This window comes from Vipera berus (genome assembly GCF_964194415.1).
Source record: "Vipera berus genome assembly, chromosome: 4".
NCBI classification, from domain to species: Eukaryota; Metazoa; Chordata; class Lepidosauria; order Squamata; family Viperidae; genus Vipera; species Vipera berus.
The window spans coordinates 10,115,089-10,127,431 of record NC_138206.1 but is presented as its reverse complement, the minus strand read 5'-3'; the positions used below and the strand labels follow the sequence as shown (position 1 = coordinate 10,127,431).

Genomic DNA, 12,343 nt, shown 5'->3' with positions numbered 1-12,343 from the left:
ATATGTTGCCCTTCTCCCTGAGGACTCAGGGTGGCTCACAACAATAAAAATTAAAAAACATAGAGTAAAGGCAGGACAAGAAGCAACGGATGGAAATTCATCAAGGAGAGAAGCAACCTAGAACTGAGGAGAAATAATAATAATAATAATAACAACAACAACAACAACAGCAATAATAATAATAATAATAATAATAATAATAATAATAATAATAATAATAATAATAATAATAATAATAATAATAATAATGTTGGAAGGGACCTTGGAGGTCATCTAGTCCAACCCCCTGCTCAGGCAGGAAACCCTATACCATTTCAGACAAGTGGCTGTCCAGTCTCTTCTTAAAAACTTCCAGTGTTGGAGCATTCGCCACTTCTGGAGGCAGGTTGTTCCACTGGTGAATTGTTCTAACTGTCAGGAAGTTTCTCCTGAGTTCCAGGTTGCTTCTCTCCTTGACTAGTTTCCATCCGTTGCTTCTTGTCCTGCTTTCAGGTGCTTTGGAGAATAGCTTGACTCCCTCTTCTTTGGGGCAGCCCCTGAGATATTGGAACACTGCTATCATGTCACCCCTCACCCTTCTCTTCATTAAACTACACATACCCAATTCCAGCAACCGTTCCCTATATGTTTTAGCCTCCAGTCCCCAATCATCTTTGTTGCTCTTCTCTGTACTCTGTACTCTTTCTAGAAGGAGAATGAAGAAGAATATTTGTAGCTCAGGGTTGAAATGAGGAGTCCTTGGTACTCTCTGAGTTTGCCTGTTTTCTTTCATTACCCTAACTAGGTAACATCATCAGCGCTCATAAGGAGGGCTGTTTGCTGTCAGTTTAAGGAAAAGGAGAAATTTTTCTAAGGAGAAACGTCCTGACAGTGGGAACAATGAATCAGTGGAACAACTTGCCTCCAGAACCTGTGGGCGCTCCAACACGGGAGGGTTTTAAGAGTCTGAACAGTCATTTTGTCTGGAATGGCATAGGGTTTCCTGCCTGAGCAGGGGGTTGGATTAGAAAACCTCCAAGGTCCCTTCCAACTTGGGTTATTCTGCCATACTTCCAAATAAACTTTTAAGAAAAGGGTGCAAGAGTCCGGCCGAGTCAGGAAGGAAGGAAGGAAGGAAGGAAGGAAGGAAGGAAGGAAGGAAGGAAGGAAGGAAGGAAGGAAGGAAGGAAGGAAGGAAGGAAATGAAAGAAAGAAAGAAAGAAAGAAAGAAAGAAAGAGAGAGAGAGAGAGAGAGAGAGAGAGAAAGAAAGAAAGAAAGAAAGAAAGAAAGAAAGAAAGAAAGAAAGAAAGAAAGAAAGGAAGAAGGAGAGAGAGAGAGAGAGAGAAAGAAGAGAGAGAGAGAGAGAGAGAGAGAGAGAGAGAGAGAGAGAGAGAGAGAGAGAAGAAAGAAAGAAAGAAAGAAAGAAAGAAAGAAAGAAAGAAAGAAAGAAAGAAAGAAAGAAAGAAAGAAAGAAAGAAAGAAAGAAAGAAAGAAAGAAAGAAAGAAAGAAAGAAAGAAAGAAAGAAAGAAAGAAAGAAAGAAAGAAAGAAAGAAAGAAAGAAAGAAAGAAGCCCTCTGGTCGAAACCCCGAAGCGTGAAATGTGATCTCCCAACAGGGGGCCGGAGAGGCGGGGATTCCTTGGCGGCACCAGATCCCGGGACGGAGCGGGCGAGAGAGAGCGCTCGGCCGCCGGCTTGCCTTCTATGTCGGGTCTCTCTCCCTCTCTGCCTTCGCCGCTGGGCGCTCCGAGCCTTCTTCCCCCCTTTCCGCCGGCCAGGCTTGAAAAGATGCGGCGGGGAAAGATGAGCAAGCAGCCGCCGGGCCAACTGGAGCATCTCTACAAGCTGCTGGTGATCGGCGACCTGGGCGTGGGCAAGACCAGCATTATCAAGCGCTACGTCCACCACAACTTCTCCCCGCACTACCGCGCCACCATCGGCGTGGACTTCGCCCTCAAAGTGCTCAGCTGGGACTCGGAGACGGTGGTGAGACTCCAGCTTTGGGATATCGCCGGTGAGCTTCCCCGGAGGCGGCGCGGCCGGCGGGCGGGCGGGCGTGCGGGCGGGCGGGAGGCCGCTGAAGCTTCGGGACAAGCGGAGGAGCGCACGAGCAAACTTTGCTCCTCGGGCGCGTCTTGCTCTTCTCTCCCTCTCCCTTAGCTGGCTGGTTGCTGCAGGGGTAGGCAACCTTGGCTCTTCTATGACTCGTGGACTTCGACTCCCAGAATTCCTGAGCCAGCTATGCTGGCTCAGGAATTCTGGGAGTTGAAGTCCAGGAGTCATAAAAGAGTCGAGGTTGCCTACCCCCTGGTCTAGGGCAGGGGTCCTCAACCTTGGGAACTTTAAGACTCATGGACTTCAACTCCCAGAATTCCTGAGCCAGTTATGCTGGCTCAGGAATTCTGGGAGTTGAAGTCCAGGAGTCATAAAAGAGTCGAGGTTGCCTACCCCCTGGTCTAGGGCAGGGGTCCTCAACCTTGGGAACTTTAAGACTCATGGACTTCAACTCCCAGAATTCCTGAGCCAGTTATCCTGGCTCAGGAATTCTGGGAGTTGAAGTCCACGAGTCATAAAAGAGTCGAGGTTGCCTACCCCCTGGTCTAGGGCAGGGGTCCTCAACCTTGGGAACTTTAAGACTTGTGGACTTCAACTCCCAGAATTCCTCAGCCAGCCATGCTTAGGGGAAAGGCAGAAGTTTCCAAGCTGATCCATGCCGGCTCAGGAATTCTGGGAGTTGAAGTCCACGAGTCATAAAAGAGCCAAGGTTGCCTACCCCTGGTCTAGGGCAGGGCTCCTCAACCTTGGGAACTTTAAGACTTGTGGACTTCAACTCCTAGAATTCCTGAGCCAGCCATGCTGAGGGGAAAGGGAGAGGTTTCCAAGCTGAGCCATGCCGGCTCAGGAATTCTGGGAGTTGAAGTCCACGAGTCATAAAAGAGTCAAGGTTGCCTACCCCCTGGTCTAGGGCAGGGGTCCTCAACCTTGGGAACTTTAAGACTTGTGGACTTCAACTCCCAGAATTCCTGAGCCAGCCAGTTGGAAGTCCATGAGTCATAAAAGAGCCGAGGTTGCCTACCCCTGCACTAGGTCTTATGCCCAAGTAAACCTACATAGTTTTTAGTATTTGAAGCCATGTTTTTAAGCTCTGGATAGAACTCAGAAATCAAGGGTCATCTCATCCAAGTTGAACCGGAAGTTGAGAAAGTTTGGACTTACTTCTAAAAAGGCGAACTTTAAGATGGCAAAGAAATTTTTTGAAGTCTTCTCGGTTTCAGTCAAAAGCATTCTAACTCAGTACTATCTCAATTCAGCCCAACATTTCTGTCGCTAAGTGAGACATTTGTTACATGAGTATTGCCCCATTTTACAACCTTTCCAGCCACAGTTGTTAAGTGAATCACCGCCACAGTAGTGGCCAAAATTGTGGAAACCCTTTGGGAAAAGTGTACAGTAGAAATTTAATTTAATTTAATTTTATTGAATTTATATACCGCCCTTTCCCGAAGGACTCAGGGCGGTTTACAGGGTATAATTGCCACCTTTGGTTAAGTTTCCACCAATTTTTCTTCTAATTTCTTTATAACTGTAGCCTTGTTCACTTAATAGTTCTATTTTACATTGCTTTCTGGGAGACCAGTCAACTCTTTGCACCATTACTTTAATTTTATTACGTTTTACAAGCTCACTCAATGAAAGAACACAAAAAAACCCAACCAACTTGATAGCGATCACATAACACACACTGACAGATGTCCTCCTCTCGGCTTCAATACACGACATCAATAACTGAATCCTACTGTGATCTGATTGGCTCATTGCCAAAACAAGATGACACCCGATTGGCTCTCTAAACACTCGTGCTCATTGGCTACAATCAGGCAAAAGAAAGCTACCTGAGATCAACCTAAGCAAGTTGTGCTTCCTTTTTTCTGCTTATTTGGCGATAACTTTTCATAGAATACAGTACAGATAATTGAACAAGCTGTGTTGTGTTGCATTACATTCTTGATTAAACTATCTTTCCATCGATATATAATTTTATTTATTTTATTTATTTTATTGGATTTATATACCGCCCTTTCCCGAAGGACTCAGGGCGGTTTACAGGGTATTGAAAACAAGAAATACAAAAGTTAAAAACAATTTAAAAAATTACATCAATCCCTGAAAAAAAAGTAAAAACCCCAATTAAAATTAAAATTAAAATTCTCAGCCTGGGCCAGAGAGCTCGAAGAGCCAGGTCTTCAGGTCCCGGCGGAATGAATGGAGGTCAGGGGCAGTCCTCAGCTCCACGGGCAGCTGGTTCCAGAGGGCAGGCGCACCCACAGAGAAGGCCCTCCCCCTGGGTGTTATCCGCCGGCAATCTTTTACTGGCGGCACCCTGAGAAGACCCTCCCTATGGGAGCGCACTGGACGAAGGGAGCTTGATGCTGGCAGCAGGTGTTCCCTCAGATATCCCGGACCCAAGCCATTTAGGGCTTTATAGGTCATCACCAGCACCAGTACTACTCCAAAAAAAAAGTGGTGTTATTAGCCATCAAACCTCAAAAATACACTTTTCCCAAAAGGTTTCGGCTATTAAGTGAATCTGGCTTCCCCATTGACTTTGCTTATCAAAAGGTGAGATAGTAAAACTCAGAACATTTTTTTCTGAACTCTGTTGCAGAGGAAGGCAACAGATATTTCAGCCAATGCTCTCCATACTACAAATGGTCAGGAATTTCAATTGTGATATAGTTCACAATTTTTAAAAAAAGCAATAGCACTTAGACTTGTACGCCGCTTCACAGCCCTCTCTAAGCCGTTTTTACAGAGTCAGCATATTGCCCCCAACAATCTGGGTCCTCATTTTACTGACCTCAGAAGGATGGAAGGGCTGAGTCAACCTTGAGCTGGTCAAGATCGAACTGCTGAACTGCTGGCAGTGGGCAGAGTCAGCCTGCAATATTGCATTCTAACCACGATGCAAAAAGAAAGAAAGAAAGAAAGAAAGAAAGAAAGAAAGAAAGAAAGAAAGAAAGAAAGAAAGAAAGAAAGAAAGAAAGCAAGCAATAACTCTTAAGACTTCTATACCGCTTCACAGTGCTTTACAGCCCTCTCTAAGCGGTTTACAAAGTCAGCATATTGTCCCCCAACAATCTGGGTCCTCATTTTACTGACCTCGGAAGGATGGAAGGGCTGAGTCAACCCTGAGCTGGTCAGGATCGAACTCCTGACAGTGAGCTGAATTAGCCTGCAATACAGGTAGTCCTCAACTTACGACCACAATTGAGCCCAAAATTTACGTTGCTAAGTGAGATATTTCTTAAGTGAGTTTTAGGATGATTTTAGGACCTTTCTTGCCACTGTGGTGAAGTGAACCACTGCAGTTGTTAAAGTTAGTAGCATGGTTGTTAAGTGAATCCGGCCTCCCCGGAAGGTCGCAAAAAGGGGATCATGTGACGCCAGGACACTGCAAAGGTCGTAAAGATGAACCAGTAGACAAGCGTCTGAATTTTGATCACATGACCTTGGGGATGCTGCAATGGTCGTAAGTGTGAAAAATGGTCCTAACTCCCTTTTTTCAAGTGATGTTGTAACTTTGAACAGTCACTAAATGAACTGTTGTAAGTCGAGGCTACCTGGACTACATTCTAACCACTGTGCTACCACGGCTTCTCTCAGAGTCACTGTCTGTGAGTCCTAGGAGGCAGACAGTGGCAAACCACTTCCAAAATCTTGCTAGGAAAACAGCAGGGACTTATTCAGGAAATCCCCAGGATTCGATAAAGACCTGAAGGCGTGTGCTCACACACACGCAGACACAGACACAGAGACACAGACACACACATGGCCACCATATTTGTGGAACAAACAATCGACTGCTCCTTCCTTGCCAGCGCTGTTGTTGTTTTCTCTCTCTGGACGTACATACAATAAAGTAAGACTTGGAGAACAAATTCCAAATGTCTTTCTGGAATTAAGGGATTGTAGATCTTTGTGCTGGGGTTTTTTTTGCGGGGGAGGCATTGATAGATATTAGCTGCACTTCTGCAATCCTTATTTTTGTATTTCATACATTCAGCATTGTTCAAAGTCTGTGACTCCTTAAGCTCGGAATCTGGCACTGCCTAACTCAGAAAGCGGATTTTTTTTTAAAATTTTATCCTCTTCTTGAGTTGTTCCACCAAGAGCATGCCACCCATTCATTGTACCAGGGCCTCCTCTTAAATCAGTAGGTTAAAGAGAGAAATGCAGGATTATATTTTGCTCAGGGCAGGAATGGGCAGCCCCCCAAAACATTATGTGCCGATATAGATAGGATCGAGTGCCGCGTAACAGAGTGAGCGCCTGTTACTCATCCCAGCTTCTGCCAACCTAGCAGTTCGAAAGTATGTAAAAATGCAAGTAGAAAAATAGGGACCACTACGGTGGGAAGGTAACAGCGTTCCGTGCGCCTTTGGCGTCTAGTCATGCCGGCCACATGATCACGGAGACGTCCTCGGACAAGCGCTGGCTCTTCGGCTTTGAAACAGAGATGAGCACCGGCCCCTAGAGTTGGAAACCACTAGCACGCATGTGCGGGGTAACCTTTACCTAACCTATAGGTAGGATACAATCAAACCAACGAATGAAAGAAAGAAATTAAATACAGTATAGGCAAAAGTACAAAGTGTGGATTTGGCATTTGGACAGCTTAGTTTTAGATAGGATCACGATATACAGTACATATACGTGTATATAGTATGGTTAGGTGTGTGTCATGTATGTGTTCCACTTTGAGAGCGGGCAGCTAAATTTCATTTTTGATGTGTGCCGTTGTGCCCACAGTAAAAAAAATGTCAGTAAAGGTTATCTTATCTTAAAATTACACAGATAAAGGTTTGCAAAATCTAGAATACCCCGATCTAGGATTTTTTTTAAAAAAAAAATCATTTCTGAAGCACAACTACAGGTCCTGTAGTCCTCAAGTTACGACCACAAAGTGGGCCCAAAGTTTATGGTGCTAAATGAGACATTTGTTAAGTGAGTTTTGCCCCATTTTACGACCTTTCTTGCCACAGTTGCTAAGTGAATTACTGCAGTTGGTAAGTTAGCAAGCCGGTTGTTAGTGCACCGATTTTGCTTGTCAGAAGGTCACAAAAGAGGATCATATAACCCGCGGGACACTGCAACCGTCATAAATATGAACCAGTTGCCGGGCCTCTGAATTTTGCTCATGTGACCACAGGGGGATGCTGCAAAGGTTGTAACTTCGAAAAACAATCATAAGTCCCTTTTTTTCAGTGCTGTTCTAACTTGGAACAGTCACTAAACGAACTGTTGTAAGTCGAGGACTACCTGTATTAATAATTAGAATAGAATAGAGCTGGAAGGGACCCTGGAGGTCTTCTAGTCCAGCCTCCTGCTCAAGCAAGCAAACCTATACCATCTCAGACAAGTGACTGTCTAGTCTCTTCTTAAAAATCTCCAGTGATGGAGCATCCGTGATTTTTGGTGGCAAGCTGTTCCACCGGTTGATTGTCCTCACTGTCAGGAAGTTTCTCCTTAATTCCAGGTTGCTTCTCTCTTTGATCAGTTTCCAACCGTTGTTTCTCGTTCTTCCCTGACCCCTTCTGCCTTGTGGCAGCCCCTCAGATACTGGAATACTGCTATCATGTCTCCCCTATTTCTTCTTTTCTTTAGACTAGCCAAACCCAAGTCCTGCAGCCGTTCTTCGTATGTTTTGGTCTCCAGGACGTTGGTCTCCAGGCCTTTGATCCAGGCCGTTGCTCTTCTCTAAATTTTTTTTCCCAAGCTCTCAACATCTTTTTTATGCTCTCAACATCTTTTTTGTGAATTATATCTAGGATGAATTGTAGGCCTAGATGGGAATGCAAATGCAAAAGGCAGCTTCGTACCCTTTCTTTGCCCCAGACTGGAGTATTTGGAATCCGTAACTTCATAATAATGTTGAATAATTAGCAATGGAAGGAATTGTAGCTCGGGAGAATGTCTGGAATTCATTAGACTGCCAACTTCCTCAACGTTGCCTTTTTTAAAATAATAATAATAAAAAAAAATGGACACAGAATCTAAAGTAAGAATCTTGTGGTTTTACTAACTCCTCTGTGCGCGTAGAAAAGAAGTATATGGCCAGTCACGTGCTGCAAAATCATAAGATGTGACTTTGAAGCCAACCATCAACGCTTTGGAAATAATTGCCCCAAAGCAGTAGATTTTAATGAGCAGCACAATATCACGAGGAAGAAAGAATTATAGTATTGTATTTTTGAGGGGGAAAATATGTTAAGAAATTTAGCACGTTAAGTAAGAGATAAAGTTGGGTTTCTTTCAAGAAACAAGATCTTTCTAAAAGAAGTAGTGTAGAAGTCTATGCCTCTTGTGAATATTTGTCAGTCCTTTGAGGGAGACCAGACTCGGAAAATAAAGTTATGGATGCTAATACTTATGACCACAATTGACCCCAAGATTTCTGTCAGGCTTCTACACCTATAGCTAAAATATACAGTTGTGGAATGATCTCAGAAGATCTCTGTCCAGAGACCAAGAGCTCCAAGAAATGCAATGGATGTTCACTGCTAAGGTAGTCCTTGACTTATGACCACATTTGAGTCCATTTCCTTTGCTAAGCGACACCGCGGTTCAATCAGTTTTGCCCCATTGTACGGCCTTTCTTGCCCCATTTGTTAAATGAGTCACTACTCTGCTTGTCAGAAGGCCCCAAAAGGTGATCACATGACCCCAGGACACTGCAAGTGTCATAAGTACATGCCAATTGCCAAGCATCTAAATTTTGATCATGTGACCATAGGCATGCTGCAACGGTCGTAAGTGTGAAAAATGGTCATTAGTCATTTTTTATAATGGTCACTACATGAACTGTTGTAAGTCGAGGACTACCTGTACTATTTTTATTATAAGGTTACAGTAACAGTGTCTTCCCCATCCTTGCCTAATCAACAGGAGAAGAAGGAAAGTCCATTTTGAGTTTTCTCAGATTACATTTCTTCTTTGGACTCAAGTTTCTCTTATCTGACCTGTTGTCTTGATTGCGATTCTTCTTCCTGTTTCTCAAGTTTATTCTTTCTTTGATCTTTGCCCACCAGGCTTCCGGGTGCTACACCGGCCTCGGACTCAGGGTAGGGGTGGGGGAGTGGCTGTGGTTATGAGGGAGACCTTATGTCCGCAGGAGGCCACCGTTCATCAGATAGTCGGGTGCGAATCTCTCTTATTGTATCTTGTTTTTATGTATTGCCCTGTTCACCGCCCTGAGTCCTTCGGGAGAAGGGCGGTATATAAATTAAATTAATAAATAAATAAATAAATAAATTCTCACAATCCATTATAATACCATCTTTTGAGAATTATTCATTTCAGGTAGTTTGGGGATTTAGATCCTAATGTGGTAATCATTGCTTATTTGCATCCATTCTCAGGTTCATTTCTCAGCATCTTCCTGGGAAACTAGGAATTTTAACCCCTCTTTGTATCGATTCAACCAGGCTGGACTGAATTACAATATAATGAAGCAATCCCAAAGTGGCCCAACCCTTATGACTCACTCCATAAAGGTTAAAACTCAAATCTCAAAATATTTCCCCAACTCGGGTTACTTCTGCTTCCTGTGTTGGTTTTGCAAATCCTCTTATCTTTTAGTGTCTTGAGCTTTGCTCGTGATCAATATGCTTCCATCCCAGAGTGCAAGAATGTGAACCAATATATGTAAAATTCAAGAGAGAACTTAGCTTCCTGGCTCATTAGCTCTTTGCTAACTATTCTGCATGCAGACTTGGCACCAGTTTGAAAACAGAGCTGGTTCTTGCAATCCTATCGTATCATTGAGGCTCAAAAGCTAAATTATTTCTGGCTTAGCTAGGACATATTTAAAACTGCAATCAAAAGGACATTTTCTTTGAAACGGCACAGTTTCTATGAGGAGATTGTTCCCTCACTGGTAAAAAAAAAATCTCTGCCACCCTAGCAAGGTCCATTAAGTGGAAAGATGACTTAAGAAGGTTTCAGCTCCTTTCCTTCCTCCCTCCCTCTTTCCTTCCTTCCTTCCTTCCTTCTCTCCCTCCTTCTTTCCTTCCTTCCTTTGTTCCTTCCTTCCCTCCCTCTTCCCTCCCTCCCTCCACCCCCTTTCCCTCCCTTCCTCCCTCCTTCTTTCCTTCCTTTGTTCCTTCCTTCCCTCCCTCCCTCCCTCCTTCCTTCCTTCTTTCCCTCCCTTTCTCCTCCTTCTTTCCTTCCTTTGTTCCTTCCTTCCTTCCCTCCATCTCTCCTTCCTTCCCTCCTTCCTTCCTTCCTTCCCTCCCTCTTTCTTTTCTTCCTTTTTTTCTTCTTTTCGTCCTTTCCTACCCACCCACTCACCCACAAGCATACAGTCCTCAGTTTATGACAGCAGTTTGAACTGAAATTGCCATTGCCAAGTGACGTGGTCGTGCTGCTTAGAGATGGCAGTTCTGCTAGTCCTGGTTACCGTTGTTAAGCAAGGGCAGCGTGGGCCATTAAGTGAGGGCCTCATGTGACGCACACATATACCCCACTTCCGACTTCCTGCCTGCTTCCACACTGAATTGGCTTGTGAGAGGCACCATCGCACGTTTGGACAGTCACTGAATGAATGGACGTAAGCTGAGCACTACCTGTATGACATGAAGTAAGCATCTGAGCTGTTTATTCAATAATCTCCCCCTCCCTTTTTGGGGAGGCCTAAGAGGAGCAAAGAAAGTCTGGGGTACTTAACAGCAACTTTTGTAATGGCTGAGGCTTCTTGCTTTTAATCTATAAAGAAGGTAAGTTTGCATTGCGGTGACAAGGAGATCAAAATCATTTCTCAAGTATTATTTTATTTATTTATTTAATTGATTTTATATACTGCCCTATTCCCGAAGGACTCAGGGCGGTTTACAGGGCGAATTAAAAACAATACAAATAAATACAATTAAAATAGAATTAAATTAAGACTAGCCCACAATTAAAACAAATTAAAATTTAAAATTTAAAGTTAAATTAAAACCCCCTCAGTATTGCAAATTTTACAGGGGCATCAGGCCTGCTTATATTCCGCTTGCAATATGTGCACTTCCACTAAGGCCGGACAATTTATAAGTGAACCATTTTCTGGAAGATTCAAACCTCTTTGTCACTTGTGCAGTAGCCGAATTCTCTGCTGCTGCAATGAAGATAAGGCGTAACCGTCACAGAAATAACCACTTCTGTTCTATTTATCGCTTTAGATTCAATAATGCTAACTGTCTCATTTAAAGAGGTATCTATATGTACGCATAACATCGTAGACTGTATTATTTTAGAATTACATTTGCACAGGTCACGTTATTCACCAAAGCACCAGAGGGCAGGATGAGAAAGAATGGTTGGAAACTGATCAAAGAGAGAAGCAACCTAGAGTTAAGGAGAAACTTCCTGACAGTGAGGACAATCAACCAGTGGAACAGCTTGCCACCAGAAATCGTAGGTGCTCCATCACTGGAGGTTTTTAAGAAGAGACTACGCAGTCACTTGTCTGAGACGGTATAGATTCTCCTGCTTGAGCAGGGGGCTGGACTAGAAGACCTTCAAGGTCCCTTCCAGCTCTATTTTACATAGAGTTCAAGTCCCACCTTGGCCATGAAAGCCATCTGGGTGACACTGGGCCAATCACCAGGAGACTGTGAGTTCTAGTCCCTCCTTAGGCATGAGAGCCAGCTAGGTGAACGTGGCCAATCACCAGGAGACTGTGAGTTCTAGTCCCACCTTATGCACGAGAGCCAACTGGGTGACTTCGGGGCAGTTCCTTTCTCTCAGCCCAACTCACCTCACAGGGTTGTTGTTGGGAAAATAAATAAAGAAATAAAAATAGTATTACCCCTTTGAGTCAGGTCAGTTCCATATTTACTAAACAAAACTAATACTTGGAGTTAGGTGTGATGGATATGTTTGGCACCTTGAGTTATTTGTAAAAATGATTAAAGGGAGGATATAAGTAAGTAAGTAAGTTAAAGTTAAAGAATGAGCCCATATTTTTAGCCCAGGGTTCTTGGCTGAATTTTTTTCTTGCATTTGTCCTTTTAAAAAAATTCTGCCTAGGTACTTTAATCTCTGAGGCTCACATTGAAAACAGCAGCTGTAAAGACTGAATTAACTCATTTTCCATGCCTGATAGTTCCTTCTGTAGAAACAAACAAACATCTTCAGGAAACCCAAATTCCTATACAAATCCTCAAAGAGGTATTTAAAAATAGGAGTTGGGTTAAGTATGCTGGAGGATACTCCTTGGAATGCAAATTCAGCACGGGAAGATAGCCACAATGCTATCTCAGTTACATCCCCTTAATAATACATCGTATTTCTGAAAGTGGAGAGTTTTTCTTTCTGAAATCT

General features: G+C 43.5%; 1 protein-coding gene across 1 annotated transcript in view; it reads left to right on the top strand.

The window, feature by feature from the left end:
* Positions 1-1,357: 1,357 nt before the first annotated feature.
* Positions 1,358-12,343, top strand: part of RAB38 (RAB38, member RAS oncogene family) — a gene marked incomplete at its 3' end in the record, with an annotated part of 31,648 nt that continues 20,662 nt past the window's right edge. Inside the window, exon 1 of the mRNA XM_081327591.1 lies at positions 1,358-1,994. Coding sequence (XP_081183717.1) covers positions 1,685-1,994 — 310 coding nt within the window. The 5' untranslated portion in view covers positions 1,358-1,684. The remainder of the gene's footprint in view (positions 1,995-12,343) is intronic.